This window comes from Camelus ferus, chromosome 32, assembly GCF_009834535.1.
Source record: "Camelus ferus isolate YT-003-E chromosome 32, BCGSAC_Cfer_1.0, whole genome shotgun sequence".
In the NCBI taxonomy this organism is placed as follows: Eukaryota; Metazoa; Chordata; class Mammalia; order Artiodactyla; family Camelidae; genus Camelus; species Camelus ferus.
This window is the reverse complement of record NC_045727.1, coordinates 5,215,166-5,235,260: the sequence shown is the minus strand read 5'-3', so window position 1 is coordinate 5,235,260 and position 20,095 is coordinate 5,215,166. Positions and strand designations below refer to the sequence as shown.

At 37.0% G+C, this 20,095-nt stretch overlaps 1 protein-coding gene across 3 annotated transcripts in view; it reads right to left on the bottom strand.

Moving 5' to 3' along the window:
* Positions 1 to 20,095, bottom strand: part of SPPL3 (signal peptide peptidase like 3) — a 122,327-nt gene that overhangs the window by 22,933 nt on the left and 79,299 nt on the right. For all 3 annotated transcript variants that reach the window (XR_004316591.1, XR_004316592.1, XM_032471541.1), the window contains exons 3-6: positions 9,796 to 9,884; positions 3,926 to 4,045; positions 3,098 to 3,176; positions 1,683 to 1,795 (exon numbers count right to left, since the gene is read on the bottom strand). Coding sequence is in view for 1 of the 3 variants with exons in the window: in XM_032471541.1 (XP_032327432.1) it covers positions 1,683 to 1,795; positions 3,098 to 3,176; positions 3,926 to 4,045; positions 9,796 to 9,884 (401 nt within the window). In the remaining 2 variants the exon portion in view is untranslated. The remainder of the gene's footprint in view (positions 1 to 1,682; positions 1,796 to 3,097; positions 3,177 to 3,925; positions 4,046 to 9,795; positions 9,885 to 20,095) is intronic.

Sequence of the window (20,095 nt, the reverse complement as noted above, 5' to 3'; positions counted from 1 at the left end):
TTTCTAATTACAGGTTAGTAGCAAGTGCTATAAAGAGAGACATCTGTCAGGGCTCTTGCAGGCCCTGAACTGGTCAGGGGAAGCGGACTGGAGTCTGCTCAGTGGTCCGCGAACATAGGGTGTGCATGCACAAGATTCCTCAGCTTTTGCAAACATACCAAACCCAGTTACTGGTCAAATCCTTTCAAGTCTTCCCAAATTTAAAAGGTTAATTTTTCAGACAGAACTGAGTAGAGTAGATAAAAAAGCTATAGATTTAGTTCAAGAAAACTCTGAAGTCTCTTCTTAAAATTAATGCTTCTTGGTATAACCTTGAAAATATACTTTATGCCTTGCCCTTTAAAACAACCATATTTACCATTGTCATTGTAAATTAACTTCAAAGAACAGGCTTTAACTAAAAAACACTCATTTAAAAAACTACAATCACATTATTTCTGCCTATGAAATGATTTCTGATTCTGCAGAGAAGTCTGGAAAGACAATTTACACATGTCAAAGAACACATTTCAGAATGTCACAGACACATGGCTAGAAAGCTCCTTTCTGCAATAGCAGGAAACAAGGCAAACACATGTCGAACACTAATCTGAGAGACAAACTAAAAAGCTCAAAGGCGCTCTCTGTTTTTTTGAGGGAAAACTCTAAAATTGGCCACAGGGGCAGTTTAACTAGCGTAAATTGTAAGAAGAAAAGATCCTTGGACAAGTTAATATTGGGAAGTAACAAAAATGACAGAAAATGATATAGAAGTCTACAAGTTAGGGCCAGTAAGGGTTTGGGGAGCCTCCCTGAACACTCAAAATATTACAACCATGGGGTGAATTTCACAGTGGAAGTTTGTTTTTGATCTTGGTCACTGGGAAAATAAAAGTTTGTCCTTTATGGCCAATATTTATTGACTGTGGTCTAGAGCAAAGAATCCTGTAGAGAGACGGACCCTTGAGAATGGCTGCTGGAGAGCTGCTTACCCCACTCTCCTTTCCTGCAGTGAGGCTACTCAGCCCATCCCCACCCTTGCCTGCACAGGGGTGCAGGGAGGAAAACCCTGCTGACCTGCTTGCTCTCCAATACGAGTTTCAGACGGCTGTGTAAATCAGTTTATCTTGTAAAGAATGCCATCCTCCCTCATGCCAACCTTTTCTTTTTTAGTGATACACTACTTTGGTATTCCTCTGTTCCACGTAATGCTCGGGGAAGGGAGAGAAGAGAGAGTTAAGAACTGCCTGCTGTCTTGAGAGGTATCCGTCTCTCTCTCTAAATAAACTTGCTTTCACTTAAAAAGACAAAATTGGGTCAGTAGCTTAATAAACTTAAAACCTTTAGCAAAACCTGTAAACAGTATCACATGACTAAAGAGTTCCATGAGAGCAGGGCCACCAAAATTCAGGGGTGTAATTACAGAGCCCTCAGACCACAAACCAGCCACATTACTACTCTTAACATCTAGTGCGTATAAAACAGCCATTTAACCTTCTCCTATCAGCTGGGCAAGCAGCTTGTGTGACTTTGGATGTGATTTCCTCTTCTGATTATCAACCTTCAAGAAGCACTGAAGCATCACACACCAACCCACAAGAATACTGAAAGCACAAACTCTCGATTTGGGAAATACAGCAGTTCTGGTAACCACTTAACTATAAATGATATTACATTTTCAACTGGTCACGTTAGTTACTTACCATCCATGAGAAGCCAATGGCCAGTGAGAACCCAGATGAGGACGAGCATGACAGACAGAGAGAAAGACAGTAACTCAGCCGCAGTGAAACGCCCACAGCAACCAAAGGAAATCCTGGAAAACACACAACATTTATTGGACTCATGGACAACAAATTACATTCGATAACCAGACTCCTTTGGTTCTTCATGATCAGAATACATGACGGCCTTTTAGAACAGTAGGCAATACCTAGATACCCAGAAATTCAAAATACCCAAATCTCTCTGGAATAAACTACAAAAAGTTCAAAAGAATTACACTTCTGCACTCATTCAAAAATGCATTTTTCACCCCAAATTATCAACATGGATACTGAGGAGTCCAAAATGATAATATCAATTTTTGGAGAATCTAAGCATAGGGGAAATTTTAATTCTTATGAGGAAAACAAAATGAACAAAGTCAACAACTCAATTCATTAAGCAAAAATGAATAAAATTTAAGATGGTACATCTATTTGGTTAACACTAATTTCTGGAAAAATCAGCTGCCCCAAGTGACTGATTTCCCAAGTGCATAGAGCATCTCCACTGAGATGGCATTTTGTCTCCATGGAGCAATGGCTTTAGGAGTTAAGGTGTGAACACTGGGATTAAACCTAAACGGCTACAGAGAAAACAAACTCATGGTTACCAGGAGGGAAAGGAGATGGGAAGGGATAAACTAGGAGTTCAAGATCTGCAGATAGTAATTACTACATATAGGATAGAGAGACGACGAGTTTCTACTGTATAGCACAGGGAACTATATTCAATATCTTGCAGTAACCTACAATGAAACAGGGTAGGAAAAGGGATATATGTATGTATACATATGACTGAAACATTGTGCCATGTGCCAGAAATTGATACAACATTGTAAACTAACTACACATCAATTAAACAAAACATGTTTTAAAAAAAAATCATATCAATAGGAGAAAAAATATGTGAATAAATAGCCAGAAACACACACACACACACAAACAAAACAAAACAAAAACCCTAAGTGGCTAGTATATATTTTAGGTCACCAAAGACAAAAGGCAAAGAAGAATGTTTGAGTCAAGCACTATTTTGTATTCCATTAACTCACTAGTAAAGGAATGAAAATGCTGCTTCAAAAGAAAACTGCTCATCTTTTAATAATCTAAGCAAGGAAGCATATTACACTGCCTCTGACTTCCTAAGACTTACTTGTATTTCCTCTGCTATGAAAAGGTAAAAAAAGAAGTACTACCTTCCAGTTTTTAAAGATCAAACATTTCACTTCCCAGTGTTTAGGCATTTGTGTGCTTCAGTCAATAGCAGAAATTTAGACTCCTAATACTGTTATCAAGTATGAGAGAAAAACATACACAAGTTTACAACTTAGAGGAAAATCCCAGGTCCTTACTTGTTCTGAGGTGAACAGGGTCTTGTTAAATACTGGCACATTGGGAGCAGAAGAAAAGCAAAAGCTATCGTTGCAAGAACTAGAGAAAGAAGACGTATGGTTAAATTCTTTTTGTTTATTATTTTACTAATCATAAGAAAAACTGCAATGACTTATGGAAACAAGTATTGCCCAAAATACTTTTCTCAACAACTGTATACAATAATATTAACTAAATAAGAAAAGTAGCTTCCCTTTGTAACTGCACAGATGACCTCTTTAAAAAAAAAAAGCACTTGATTTGAAACAGGAGAAGCATGGGTAGGTTTTTCTCATTCTCTTCTATGTCAGCAAGAAAAGAAATAGCGGGCTAGGCTATGATCTTCTAACAAGTCTAGTATTTTGATGTTTTATACACATCCATCACTGCTCAGCCTGCAAACTGATCGGATAGCTTAAGTTGAATTGCTGTGATTAGCTATTTTACTTTGATTAGCTATCAATGTTTCTATCTGCAGAAACATGGGTTAGGGTTGCTAATGACTATTCTGCCAAACTGGACCTTCTGGTAACCTACCAGACAAGGAGCTACAGCCAAAGCAATCCTGCTCTGGTGTCACAAAACTCAAGAGTTTTCAACCCCTTGGCCTTTTGTTCAGATTGCGTTTGGCAGGTCCAAACTAATGATACGGGCATCAAGTGGTTGGGGGGAGGGGGGAGAAAGCCAGACTATCAACAAAAACTTTCATGGTATCATGTATAAATCTTCATTTTTGAATGATGATTTTTAAAAGAATAAAAATTTTCCTTTTAGCTTAACGTTAAGAATAGACAGAGGCACTCATTTACCTGCTGTACATATTGTAAAAACTACTTGAACTGAGTCAAAGAAGAAGAACATTACTAGGAGAGAGACAGATGCTCCAATTGGAAGAAACAGGGCCTGGGTAGAGTCAATAGTTTGGATACCTGAAAGAGAAAAAGGGACATATTAACACCTTACGTAACAGGCACGTAACAGGCACCGTACCCATACTTTAGATACGTTAATTCATTAAAATGCAGACAGTTCTAGGGATTAGCATATAAAATGCAGATTATCTAGGCCCTCTGATTCTTTCTATCCCTAAGAGACCATGAGCTCCTTGCTATCTTCATAGTGTCTTCTTATAGTAGGTGCTCAAGAAATACTTGGTGAGTTGAATTACTATCTCTGGGTGCTAACCATCTAGATGACAGAGTACCAAAACAAACAAACAAAAATCAAGAACAGTAAGAGGTAGTAAAATTTCATAATAGTTAATTTGAGTATATTTGTGGTCTTGTATATATAGGTTTGGTAAAAGAGGTGGTTTAAATCCCCTGACTAAAATAACTTCTCATCATTGGTGGATTTAATGTACTTATGTTCATTCTTTCCCATTGTTGCTAACAGCTGAAGCCTGACTGGTTGGAGGGTAGAGGAGGAGAGAATAAGATATACCTGGAAATAGCAAATCAAAAAAATTATTTTGTGGGATCATTTTAAGGAATAAATAGGAGATAAATGGGGGAAATAGAATCTCCTGGAAAGACACAGCAAAATTTAGCACAGTAGTGTTCAAGTCTTGGCTGCTCATTGGAATAACCTGGAGAACTTTAAAAAAAAAAAATCACAGTGCCCAAGCCCAACTCCAGATCAACTAAACTATGAAATATCTGGGGGCTAGTAGGCCCAGTGAAAATGCCCCACAAAATTTTATTTTGCATCCAGGGTTGAGAAACATTATCAGATTATCTGTTAGAGAAGGAACATACAGCAAAATCTGATAACCACTGAATGAGAAGAAAAAATTATCCATTTTAACTTATGTGGTATCTACTTCCATGCTGAAATGTTATAAAGTTCATGGAAGAAACCAAAGAAGAAATTTTCAAATTAAAGAAATATTAGAAGTAAAAGCCTCTCTTCATTAAATTAAGGTGATGAATAAAATACTGTGCAACCAGGATGAACATAAGTAGACACAAAGAGCTGCAATCATCAGCCAACATTTAAAAACTGCTCTTCAGTATTTAAATTCACCTGTCCCCAAGAAAGTTATTTTTAGGGATTCTGGTGAAATGAAGTATTAAATGTTTCTACAGAACAAAATTCCTTCCTATTGGCTAGGCAGTTGGGTCAAATAATTCATTTAGGAATAGGGCAATTCAATTTAGGAAGAGTGATCTGTGTGTTAAGACAAGCAGAAATGATCTGGAGAAGAGTCTGACCTGAACTTCAGTCAAAGCCACCTGGGGCAGGGGAGGGGAGGCACAGGGACGCAAGTGTCTTATGGGCATTTACAAGGCAAAACTATGAAATCAGTAAATTTCACTAATTTTTTTTAACTTGAGTGCTCTACAATAGTTCAAAGAACTACTTGAGGAAACTAGACTTTAGGGGCCTTTCACAACAGAAAATAGTGGTTTCTCAAAAAAAATTGTTATGTAAGAAACAAATCTTGAAAAAAAAATCTATAAATCTTAAAATACACACCCACACCGCCATCTTCTGTAAAACAAAGCATCAGATAGCCCACAGGTTAACTATACTGGTTTAAAACATGAACAGAGAAATCAAATGACTGGCTAAAACAAATAATGTTCATTAAGTCAGGTATATGAGAAATATTTGTTTATAATACACCTAAGTTTTAGAAGTTCAGTCTACAATTAAAATGCAAAACTGAATACAAAGAACCTTTCTAAAAAATATTAGACAAAATGAGCAGATCTCTGTTTTTTGAAAGCATAGATTTTAAACCAGTAGGCATTAGACATTGTTTCCATTAGTTTTACAGAAGGATGCTCAAGAGAGTTTATCAAACAGCAATGAACTCCTTTAGTTGCTGATAATATGCTACCAAAAATAATGTATACAACTTTAATACTGCGCTTCCTAAAGGTCTGGAAATAATGGTCCTGCAGGGGAAGGACCTAATTAATCAGAAATTTTAGCCAAACTCCAATGACTTAAAACAAAACAGAGCAAAGTAAAACAGAACAGTCATAACTGAGAGACTTACTCAAACACAGTTGCATTATCTTTTAAGGCAAAATCAGCTTAAGAAATAGGCAGGGTGATGGAATTAAAAATTATGTACAGAGATATTTTTTGTATTCAGTGAACAAGGCTGCAGACTAAATATATGTCTGGTCATGAAACAGATGTGGAGCCATACACCACTGTAGTACTGCTAACTGTTAAAAAAGTTACTGATTTTGTACCTCCATGAGAGAAGCATGCCTTGACTAAATATTTATTGACCATTTACACAGTAGGCAACATAAGGGATTTAAAAAGTCACTTTCAGAGCTTATGGAGTTTACAGTCTAGGTGGGGAGATTAAGTTATGTTTCTCTGTTAATGACGAGAATTCCAACTGTACATCATCCCCATCAGTCTTCATTGTCCAAATAAATTATATGGGAACCAAGAAAAGGACTTCAAGATATCAGGTAATGGGGGGAGAAGGGGAGTCACTTTTTTTTTAAAGAAAACCCACTTAATGTTAATTAAGTGAAGGACTGGTGTGCTGGGAGTGGCGGTGGGTGGGAACCTCTATACAGGTTTCCTGGGGCAGATGTAGAGATGAGACAGGAGTTAGAAAAAAGGTTAGGGAAAATCAGAGAGGACCTGGAGGGAACTCCCCCCACCCCTACTTTCTAACCCTTTTTATTGTAAAACATAACACACACAGAGAAAAGTACATGAAACAAAAATAGAGTTCAGTGAATCATCACATGGCTAATACCACCAGGGTCAAGAAATAGAACCGTGCCAAGGTCCAAAGTCTTTCTCACGCCCTTCCCAATCACTGTTCTTTCTCCTTCCTCCAAAGGGAACTACTCCTTCCCTAGCTTTTATGATACTTTTACTTTATGCTTTCTACCCAAGCATGCATCCTAAAATGTTAGTATCTGTTCTGCCTGTTTCCTTATCATATACGTTGAAGTATGTAGTATGTATTTTCTTTTTGGTCTGGCTTCTTTCACTCAACATTGTGAGAAACAACCATGCTGTTATATGGAGCTGTAGTTCACTCATTTTCATGTCTTTTCCACAAATTCCTTGATTCTTATTTATCTTGGGAGTAGGCAACTGCCAACTTAAAAAAAAAAAAAACCCTCTATCTACTCACTTTCTCCTTCATACATTATTAGTTCACAACACTCTTGACAAAATCTTAATTCTAAAGTCATACCTTCCTTTTCTCAGAACTTTCCCCCCAATTCTTCTACATTATTCATCACTCAGTATTTCAATCTCCTTCGCACCTACACAATCCCATGTTCCTCTGTTCATTTCTCTGGCTATTATCATTTCTTTGATTTTTGATAAATGCATCCTGTTTTCCATGCCACCCCTTCAATCTGGAATGGGGTCATACTCCATAATCAAGTACTGGCCTTCTCTGTAATGGTCATTTCTTTCTGTATTTTTCCTGCGTGGACTGCGTTCTATCCTGATCTGTGCTTATATTAGCCCTTTTGGTATCCGTGGCCCAGATTAGGCGCTGAAGAAATACATTTGTTGAGGATAATTTAGCACATCACAGGAGGCAGATTTAAGAAAATGACCATTTAAATAACCATCTACTACTCTTTAGATATTGATTAACAATGAGAAATACAAAACTAATGTCACCAGGTAAATTCCTTCCACTGTGTGGAATGACTTAACCATTTATTTATTTGCAGGTAAAACTGTACTTAAACACATACTATTGATTTCTCAGGTTTCTGTGATGCAATGCACAACAGATTTACAATCTGTTTTAAGTACATCATTTGTATATATGCTGTATAACACAGGAATTTAAAGTGTATGGAGTGACTGGGTTTAAAATACTGATAGAAGAAAAGTTGCTATGTAATAATTTAACCTGAAAACTGGATATTGACACTGGGTTTTAACTGGTTCCTGGTAAGTTACTGGTATGGTATTTTACTATGCAAGGATCTGTGTCATAAATTTAAGAAAAGGCTCCTTATATTTAAATGATTCTACTTACTGTATTTATCATGTCCACTTTATACTGTTGGGGACAATGAAACACATTTAACTGGGTAAAAACTGGGCAAGCATAATTTGGTTGATGGAATATTAAAATAACTAGAGAAACTGAAATAGGCATTAAGTGATCTCTTTTCAATTTAATTTCTAAGATCCTCCATCAATATTCTAGCCAATTTTATATTAGATCTCCAGTCTTTCCTCCCTATTAGGTGGAAACTTTAATTTGCCCTGTAAGTCCCGCTATCCTCCTTCTCTGGGCCTGTTTTTACATGTTCTTCTTACCTGGAGGGACTTCTCCAGCAACTCAAGTTTACTGCGTCAAGTCAAACTCACCTTCTGCCGGAAAGAGTCCCTTACTAACCTGACCCACTGTTGCTCACCCTGGCTTGCCTTTCTCTTTACTCTCTTTGTACCTGGCTGTCTAAATGACTTCACCTCTAGTGTGTACTCTGATCTACTGATAGCAGATGTTTGTTCAGAAGGATTCTGAGGCTATGGTAAGAATCCATAAGAAAAAGTAGCTGCTCTAGTACAGGGTGGGAAGTGGTATTTGGGATGTCTTAGCACTTTATTAACACCTTGGAAAGTATTCTGGCCACACTGCCTAGGTGACAGTCTGGGTACAAGCTCTTGTACTTTGCATCTTTCAAAATATCTAATAAATGCTGAGTGCATATTGGGAGGTACCCAATATGAATGTCTTAATATTATCAAGTCTCCTTATTTCTAATTCAGTTCTCTTTCTATAATAAGCATCACCAATTTTCTACAACTCTATCAAGGCACAACTTACATTCCATAAAATGTAGCCATCCTAACTGTGTAATTCAATTTTTTTTTTTTTGTAAATTTACCGTGTGAAACCATCACCATAATCTAGTTTCAGAGTGTCTTCATAACCTCAAGAAGATCCCTCATGCCAGTTTACCATTAATTCTCCTTCCCATCTCTTGTCCTAGGCAACCACTCATCTACTTTCTGCCTCCATATATTTCCTTTTTTGGAAATTTCATATAAATGCACTCATACAATATGGAGTTTTTCCATCTGGATTCTTTTAGTTAACAAGTTTTGAGGTTCACCCATGTTGTAGCATGTTTTGTACTTCATTCTTTTTAATGCTGAATAGTGTAGACACACCATATTTTGCTTATCCATTAACTAGTTTACTGGTCTCTGAGTTGCTTCCTCTTTTTGGCTATTATGAATAATGCTGAACACTTGCCACATAGCACACTTCTATTTTTTTTTAAAGCAAATATTCTTATAAAATCTTAAATATCAGGAGAGACACTCACAATACTTAGTTTTACAAGTACTTCACGTAGCTATTTTTAACAGTCACTAGAAGAATTTATGATCAACCCCTACAAAATTATCAACCTCGCCAAAGGATTCAAATGAAGACATAAGCAGACAGATACCTATCTATCCTGCTTGTCTTTAAGAAAATAAAGAATCAGGACAGCAAGCTTTTAGGCATGAATTAAAAGCAGTACACAAGAATTCTGTAGTTCAGATTCAGAACGTAAGACTTTAACAAACTATACGATACAGATGAGATTTTATCTTTATAACAAATAATCCTTGAGCCCAGTAAATTATCAACTGGAGTTACAGAAAGAATCAAATTAAGACAACTACATGTATGAAAGTCAACTGACACAAAATGCCTTACTATTATTGGTGCTGTTGCCATTGAAAGACCCAGAAGAACTGTTACTGTCCTTCTCCTTATCTTGATTTTCAAAGTCCATATTAAGAGACCTGTGGGAGAAATTGAATAGGTAAGTTTTAGTTTTGCTTAAGAAATTGACCAGAAAAGTCAGCAAATGAGACATATTTTTAAATGCAAAGCATGAGCTCTCTGGAACAGATCTGCAGAATAGTTCTTGATGCCACATTTTAAAAAAAACTGTCTATATTCCTTCTAACATCAGTTCAAGAGTTTTCTTGACTGCAGATAAAAGCATTCCATCGTGACTGAATATTCCAGCCATATCTCTGTGCACATCTTTATTACTTCCTTATGCTAAATGCCTAGGAGGAAAAATACTAGGTCAAAACACAAGCACAATTTTGAGACTTTTACACAACTGCTTCCACAGAAGGCGTACCAGTTTACTCTCGGACAGACAGCAGGTATGACAGCACTTGTTTCTCTACACCTGGCCAGCTTTCATTCAACAGCAGCATATACCCGAGTCTGTGCTGTACCTGGGGCTGTTCTAGGTACTGAAGAGACGATAAATAGTGAGTAAAACAGGCTCTCCTGGATTTTACATTTGGGGAGGGAAACTAACAGTAAACACGAAAAATAGGTTAAATATGTGGTAGAGTAATGCTAAGAGCTAAGGAGAAAAGGCAGGAAATGGAGACAGTAGGTCTGAAATTTTAAACAGCGTGGACAGGGAGGACCTCACTGGTGCGATTTCTGAGTCAAGACCTGAAGGAAGTAGTCACCATCAATCTGGGGAACTAAAAATGCTATTTCTGTTCTAATTTAGAATTCTCTTAACTGTTGAACAATTTTATGTACGTGAGTTTGCCCATGTCTGTCTTTTTTTGTGACATAACTCTTCAAGTCCTTAGCTCATTTTTTACTGCTGTGTTCCTTTAAAGCATTTGTGTGTCCAAAAGAACTTCCTGTGATGGTGGTAATGTTTTGTATCTGCACTGACCTATTTGGTAGATGTGAGCCGTGTGAGCACTTGAAATGTGGAAGCACAACTGAGGAACTGAATTCTACATTTTACTTTTACTTTAATTAATTTAAATAATTTGAAAGCTAAAATTATTAAACTTTAGACAAAAATATAGGGTAAATCTTCGTGACCCTAGATTTGGCAGTGGATTCTTACATATGACACCAAAAACACAAGGAAAAAAGTGATAAATTAGACTTCATCAAAATTAAAACCTGTATGCTGCAAAGGACACTTCCAAAAAAGTGAAAAGACAACCCCACAGGAAGGGAGAATACATTTGTTGTTATGTGTCTGATAAGGGCCTTGTATTTAGAATATATAAAGAAGTCCTACAATTCAATAATAAAAAGAACATGATTAAAAAAATGGGCAAAAGTTTTGAATAAGTATTTCTCCAAAGAAGATAAGCAAATGGCAAATAAGTACATGGAAAGTTCTTAACATCATTAGTCATCAGGGAAATACAAATCAAAACCACAATGAGGCACTCACTTCGTATCCACTAGGGTGGCTGTGACCAAAAAGTCAGATAATAACCAAGTGTTAGCAAGCATATAAAATTGCTGGTGGGAATGTAAACTAGCACAACCACTTTGGAACAGCCTGTCAATTTTCAATTTCTTTAATAAATATAGCACTAGTCAGGTTATCTATTTCTTCTTGAGTGAGCTTTGGTAGACTGTGTCTTTCAAAAATTTTGTCCATTTCACCCAAGTTGTTAAATTTATCAGCACAGAGTTTAATCTCTTATTATCTTTTAATATCTGTAGGCTCTAGTATTACCAACTCTCTTATCCTTGATGGTAGATTTGTCTTTTTTCCTTAATTAGTATGGCTAGAGGGTTACTAATTTTACTGATTTTTTAAAAAAAATCAGCTCTTATAGTTTCACTGATTTTTCTCCAACAGAGAAAATCTATTTGACTTTGATCTTTTTTTTCCTCTTTTATTTTTATTTTTTGATTTCCCATGTTGTATTAGCTTCTGGTGTGCAGCACAGTGATTCAGTTTATATATACACACACGTAAGTATATATACTCAAACACATTTTTTTTTATTACAGGTTACTACATGGCTTTGATCTTTATTCTCACCTTTTTTCTGCTTAATTGGGTTTAACTTGCTCTTTTTTCCCCTAGTTTATTAAGAAAGGTAAAAGTTTAGATTACTGTTACTTTTTCTTCTATTCTAACCTTGGCATTCAGAGCTATAATTCCCTAAATATTGCTTTTGCAGCATTCCATAAATTTGGTGTGTTGTGTTTTTACTTTCTTTTAATTCAAAAGTATTTCCTTTCTTGATTTCTTAACACATGGAAGTGTGTTATTTTTGCTTCCAAATATCTGTGGATTTTCCAGACATCTTTGTGTTCAACTGTGATTCATTAGGAACTGAATGGTGGTGTCCCCTACAAGGTTCATTTGTTGAAGTCCTAACCCCCAATGTGATGAATGGTATTTGGCGACAGGGCCTTTGGGAGGTAATTTTGCTGACGTCCTGAGGGTGGGTCCTTGGGATGGGATTAGTACCCTTCTAAGAAGAGACACAGAGAGCTGCTAGCTCTCTCCTGGAGCTACACACCGAGGAAAGACCATGTGGACACACAGCGAGAAGGCGGTCATCTACAAACCAGGAAGGGAGTGCTCACCAGAACCCACCTTGGATTTCCGGCCTCCAGAACTGTGAGAAAACAAGTTCCTGTTGTTTAAGGCACCTAGTCTGCGTGTTTTGTTACGGCAGCCCCAGCGGGCTAGAGATCAGAGATCATACTATGTATGCCTTGAATCCATTTACTGAGACTTGTTTTATGTCCCCCAAACACGATCTATCTTGGTAAATGTTCCAGGTGCACGTGAGAATGTGTATTCATTCCACTGCTGGAATGTTCTATAAATATCAATCAGGTCAAACTGGTTGAAAAATATTGTTTAAGCCACTATATCCTTCCTTACTGATTTTCTGACCACTCTGCTTTATCAGTTATTGAGAGAGAGGTATGAAAATCTTCAGCTACACTTGTGGGTTTCTTTTATTTTTCCTTGAAGTTGTATAAGTTTTTGCTTCATGCATTTTGAAAATCTTCTATTAGATGCATTTAGGATTATTATGTCTTGTTGCGTAAATGATCCCTTTATCATTATGAAATAAAGGTTTTTTTTTTTGTCTTTAGTAATTTTCCTTGCTCTGAAAGCTGCTTTGTCTGATATTAATACAGCTACTTCAGCTTTCTTTTGATGAGTATAGGGGATATCTTTTCCCAAACTTTAACTTTAAATCCTTTTTCTGGCTTTATACCTATAGCGTGCTTTTTGTAAGCAGCGTATCATTGGATCTTGCTTTTTAATTCAATCTGACAATTTCCATCTTCTAATCCGAGTTTTTAGGCCAATTTATTTAATGTGATTATTGTTATGATTAGCTTTGAGGCTACGTTTTAGTTTGTTCTATCTTTTTTGTTGTTGCTTCCCTTTACTTGCCTTGTTTTGGATTAATACAGTTATTTTTCTAGGATTTGGTTTTATTTCCTTTGTTGTCTTTCTAGCTATAACTCTCTGTTCTTTTATTTTAGTGTTTGCTGTAAAGTTTATGGTATACATCTTTAACCAACACAGTCTACCTTCAAGTTATATGGCAATACTTCATGTATAGTATAAAAACCTGACAACAGCTTATTTCCCTCTCAACCTCTGTACTATTATTACCATGTATTTTATTTTTATATGTTATGATACAAACTTCATACTGTATTATTACTTTTGTTTAGACAGTTATCTTTTAAAGAGTTTTAAATAATAAGGAAAAAACCCTTTCACATTTATCATTGTAGGTACTATTTCTGGTGATCTTCATTCCTTTGTGTAGACCCAGAATTCCAACTGGTACCATTTTTAATCTGCTTAAAGCTCTGCTCGAAGAACTTTCTTTAACATTTCTTGTAGTATAAGTTCATTAGTAAAGAATTCTTTCAGGTTTTGTATGTCTGAAAACATCTTTATTTTGCCTTCATTTCTGGAAGATGTATTTGCCATACAATTCTATGTTGACAGGTGTTTTCTTTCTGTCCTTGAAAGCAGCTGTTCCACTGTCTTATCTACACTGTTTTCAATGAGAAATCTGATCCTTCCCCTGCCCCCTAGCAGTTCCTCAGCCTCCTCACCCTACAGCTGCTTTTCGGATTTTTTTTTTCTTTTATCACTAGTTTTGAGTACTTTGATTATGATGTACCTTGGTGTAGTTTTCTTTATGGTTCTTGTGCTATGGGGTTTTATTCAGTTTCTTGGATCTGTGGGTTGTAGTTTACTTCAAGTTTTGGAAAAATTTTGTCCATTAATTCTTTAAGCATTTTTTAGTCTGTCCCTTTCTTCTCCTTCCCTTCAGGGACTCCAATGACCATATACTCTGATGAATGTTCAAGAGGTGCACCTGCAGATCGCGGGGGTCTTCTCTCTTTGCAGCTCCCTTTTCACAGTCAAACACATTCATTACCTCTCATAGTTAACTTCTGTGTGTATGTGTGGGGTCAGAACTCTTGAGTTCTACTCTCTTAACAAATTTCAAGTATACATTATTATTAACTATGGTTACCATGATGTACGTCAGGGCTCTAGAACTTATTAACTGAAAGTTTGCACCCTTTAATCAATCCCTCTCCTTTTCTTCTACCCTCCAGACTCTAGTAACCATCCTACTACCCTCTGTAACTGTAAGTTTGACCTTTTTTTCTGGTGGGGGGTCAGAAGGGCAATAGAAATTGTCTTAAGACAGCTGGGAAGATTGTTTATCGTCTCTGTTTTTCTATGAAGAACAGAATGGCAAATCCAGTTTCTGTTACTTCAGCTTGGCTAGAATTAGAAGCGCCTCTAGACAGTTCTTTAAATACTCAGGTTCCAAACTGAGCAGATATTGAAGTGAAGGAGAGGTCTCCTTTCATTTGTTTATGCCGTGTACAAGTCCCGGTGGGTACTGGCACCTGGTTGAGTTTTATCCCTCTCTTTAAGGAGAGTTTAAGGATAGAGTATCCCTCTATTCTCAAGAGCTCAGAATTCTTCCTGAAGGGGCTCTCAAGCAAATCACTAGGCTCAGGTCCTAGTAATGCTCTTCACTTCATAGTTTCCTACTCCTGTGACTCAAAATCTCTTGCTGGACTCAAGAGAATGGCCCTTCTACTACAACAGGTTGACTCTGTCTGCCATTTGCTTTCCTGTACTGTCATCCACTGTCTGAAACTACTGGTGCAGAAGAAGCCTCCACTGGCTATGTCTTCAGTTAGCACTGGTGACCTGGCTAGGAAAGCCTGGAGCACAGACTGGTCAGGCACACTTCACCCTGTCCCCTATAAATTTGGCTAATTAGTTATTTAGCAAACTGTTCCATTAGAAGGCCAGCACTAATGGGTGACAAATTCCCCAGTAAGACCAAAGAATGGATAGTTTTCGATGCCTGAAACATGGTTAAACTCTGAAGTGTGGTTAAAACTCCTCTTCTGTATATGGTCAGGACTCTGATGTGCTGGCTTTCCGGGGAGTTTTTAATTTTTAAAAAGCCTTGGATTTTAGAACATTCAACTTCTCGTATCTAATTTTTGGGGCTTTATATTTCTTCTGCCATCAGAAGACACCTTAACAGAGATCAAAAAGTACACTAGATGCTCCCACCTCAGTCAACCCTGGAGAATTGTTATGGTGATTCGTCAGCTCCTGAGAACTTTTCTCTGTCAACTGTGATTTGTTCCATACAAATTAGATATAATATTTTGAGTATATTTTCCCTGCTAAGAAAACTGTTCTAGTTTTCAGTACATGGTTTCATTGCTATGATCCTTTAAACTTTAATTCATGCTTTTCCTGGAAAGCTAATCATTTTTGGAGAGCTCAACTCTCTGGTGATGCAATTCATGGGAACCTGTCTGGAATCACTGGAACATGAAGACTGCTTCTTCCCTGTGGGCATGCTTTGGAAAAGACCTGTATTAATTTAAATTGTGTTTTTCGAATTCCCTTACATATGAATGGACGACAACAACAAAACTTGTTATGCCCACTCTGCTGCTCAGAATCTGGAGGTAGCATGGTAAATTTACAGAAACAGTTACCCATATCCCTACCCTGGGGGCTGGCAGTTACAGACTGTTAGCTTCTCCTTTGCTTTCCTATTGGCATACTGATGTCCTGGACTGGAAAGCTGCCGATCATCTCTGGTTTGACCCTAGGCACAGCTGTTCAGAGCCTCTCTCCTAAGACTCGGTAAATGGGACTGGGTGCCGAGAGTTATGTAGGATAGGCTTAAGGGTTATCTAACTCCATTTCAATCTGTTATTAGTTGAGGACTATTTTAAACTCTATTCTGGCTGCTCTAAGGCAAGAATTTCCCCGTTTTTCAAGTACCAGTAGGTGTGGTTAACTTAAAACCAATTTTAGCCGTTCCATTTCCTTAGAACCTAGTTTGATAAGAATGGCTGCAGGGACATGAATGCTTTAGGCAAGCTAATGAGGTAATAATATATCGGGGAGTGGAGGACAAGCGCTTATATAATTTAAAGCTTTCTTTCAATTTCTCATTGCCTCAAAAAAGCTTAGCTCAAATCAAGCACTGATCATCAGACGTAGACCATGGGTCATTATTCACAAAACAGTAATCTGGCTAAATGAGGTGTAGGACCCCACAAATTTGCTCAGAGAAGATTCATACATTCCAGCTTTACAAACAGTATCAGTGGACCTAAGTTTAGCAGATACCAGGCCACGGTGACTGGGGTCCAATAACGGTTACCCATACTGCATAGCTGACAGCAAACTTAAGCTATTTAAGTAAAGCCTTTGCAGAAGACCCTGCTTCCTGAGTGAACCAGGGACCATTTTGAATTACGGACCTTTATCCCAACTTACTTGGTAATCTATATTAACTCTACAGAGTTAATATAGGCTTGGCCTGACTTAGAACAGTGTGTTTCATCTTCACAGAAGACTATCCTTCAATCCCGTCCACGCTGCCACCACAACCTTATTGTTATTACTGTGCAGTAATATACGATGTGATATTAATACATCATAATCTTATTACTAGATATTCCAAGTAAACTGCATCCTGGCTATGTGCTTAACAAACAGCAAGTCTGGGTTACTGAAATTAATGTTTAAATACTAACAGAAAGACTTTAGCTATGGCTATTCCATTAAAGACAACCATTAACCATCCCAGAAAAAGCCACCTAAATTATAGCATATTATTTGCTATTTTCATTAACTATAATGGAACAGAAAATAGTTATGGGTCAAGCTGTAGGAGGCAGACAAATTTCCAATTACTGATGCTCATATAGAACCTACATTAAGAACCTACTAAGAATCCAGGTAGAAGAGATGGTCTTCTGACTAAGCAGCTGAGGATTAAAATAGTAATAGTTAGACTTTATTGAGCTTAAACTGTCAGGCTCTACGCTAGGTGCTTCACAGGCAACATTACTTCTGATTCATAGAATACTATAATTAATAATGTGACTGCATTTGGAGACAGAGCCTTGAAAAAGCCTTCCAAAGGTAATTAAATTAAAATGAGGTTGTTAGAGTGGGCCTTAGTCCAGTGTGACTGGTGTCCTTGTAAGAAGAGAAGATTAGGACAGAGACAGACAGAGACACACACACCAGACACATGCACACACAGAGAGAAGACGACGGGAAGGGCACCATCTAAGTGTGAAGGTGGACGTCTACAGCCTTTTCAGAATGAAACCAACCCTGCCGACACCTTGATCTTAGACTTCTAGCCTCCCAAACTGTGAGAAAATAAATTTCTGCTGTTTAAGTCACCCAGGCTGTGGTACTTTGTTACAGCAGCCCGGGCAAATTAGTACAGAGATGCTCTATTATTAGCCCTATAATAAGGAAGCCAAAGGTTCTTATTACACCACCCTGCCTTGCCTGTACTATCTCCCTTTACAAAACAAACTTCTATTTTTTTTCTGAAAAAAGTAATATATATGATTACCACCTCCAACAACAAAGAATGCTACAAAACAACAGACTCCATAATCCCTATCCCAGAGATACATAAACTTGGCATATATTTCCCTTTTTTAAAAAAATGAAGATTAATATACGCCATCTCACAAATTAATTTTTCATTCTATACTATGTCAACCATATCTTTGCTCGTCAATAGACACACCTCTTTCATTAAAAAAAAAATAGCTAAGAACATTTCTCCTCGAGTTAACGTGATATCGCTTTTGGATGAACTGTATCTATTCTGCCTAATTAGAGAGAAATAGTAAGAAAAGCAACCTTTTATTAGGCAGATAATACGGTTTGATCTTGAACTGGGTGAGGTATAAATGCAGCTGAGCCTGGCAGATGATCAGTGTCAGAAATTGATCAACATTCAAGGTATAAATCCCAGTGTGCATTTTTTGGTCACTCTGATGCACGTATAACAAGCAGTTTATCGTAGACACTACATCAGGAAGTAGTTTAACATTCTCTGAGTGCTTTAATAAGATATTTGGCTGAGATGGAGATCTGGTTATATTTGCGCTCAATTTTTTTCAGGCTAAAACTAATTCAGCTATAAGGAATAGAACTTCAGGAATCAACTACTCATATCTTTAGGCACTAGACTGGATTATAAAGAATTTTCTGAGTAAGTCCTAGGCCCACGAGAACTTCCGCTGCTTGCTCGGGACAAGGGGAAATACGGGCTTACAGTTTGGCTTTTTTAGGTTCCTTAGTTGTGAAAAAAAAATGCAAATATGCTGTGAGAACTGTTAAGACAAAGAGGTCAGTATTCAGCTGGCCACAGAGTACATGTCTGGACCGCTGCCAACATTTATCAAGAGATCAATATTGAGGAATAATCAGCTGAAGAACTAGTAACCCATTCATTTCTCCAGATATCATAAAATGTAACATTAGACCACAGTAAGCTAGCAATCTGGACCACACTTTTCTGCTGCTGGTTGTGTCTCCAACTGTAGCTTTTGCCGAAATCTATTTTCACAAACGCCACCAGCTTATACTGCAGGGTACTTTAATTCATTCAACAAACAATGAATGCCTGTTATGAAATGCTATGAAATTCAATGTTGCATCCTCTTTCTGAGTATCTTTGAGACAACGGTCTGTCTGATCTTAAGACTAAGTTGCAATTCACCTAAACAACTGGGTTCTTTTTATCCAAGGGCACTGTGAAGTTTTTTTTTCTTTCTTTCTTCTGAAAGTTGTCTGCTAGGACGCTTACTGTGGTATTTGTGGACCACTAGGAGCAAGGGTGTTGGCCAATGTGGCTTGTATTTTTAGACTTATTTTTGGCTCTACTTTGTCTCCACCCATACTTTTCCCTTTTTTTGGCCCCATTTTAATTTACCTTATCTCATCACAACTTGTAAAACTTAATGAATGGTCAAATCCTTTTGAACAGAGCAGAGCAAAAATAAAGAATTGCAGGAAGCAAAATGGAGCTGAGATCATATTTACTGAGAGTTAAACTTGTTCATTTGTTTGAATTCTGATAACGGAGTACAATTGTGAATGCTGAAAGAGAAAGGCAAATCAATTTTTTATTTTAATTTTTTAAAAGAATATCATGTTTTTTGATTATCCTAATATTGGAAGTAAGCACACTGAAGGGGAGAATTCACTCAGTCAAGGTAAACACTCTGTTTGACCTCGGCTTTAAACTAAATGTGTGTGTTCCTAGATAAGTTACAGTGGTTTTTATAAATGGAACACTGAAAAAGGAATTGATGAAACTGTTAAATATATCAAGGACCTTGTCCATATATATTACAATGTACATAACCATTCCCTACAGTATCTAGTAACATTCAGATTTCTGTATGTTTTCTTAAAGTAAGACAGGTTAAGAGATGGCAAAAAGAACAGCTCAAAAGATGAACATATCATGACATTTATGAACCATAGTTAGATTTGTTTTGGTTAACCTGGTCTAACCTTACAATTACATGCATTTAGTATGAAGGGTAACATAATCATAGAAAGTGCATTTCTTATTATCTCTGCAGTCTTATTAACCTGCTGACACTGTCTTCCTAGAGTAGGTCTGGGTATAAACAAATAAACTACCCTCATCATTAAAGAAAGCACAGGTGAGTGCTTGCCTTTAAAAAAAGGGTAGTAGTTACTCTATAAAAGTGTTTTTAATTTATATATCAACTTTATATATATAGATATATAATCTATAGATTATGAAGTGTTTCTTCCTTTTGATTTCCTTTTAGCTCTACTGCAAAGCTGTTATTTTTTGTTTATCATTCC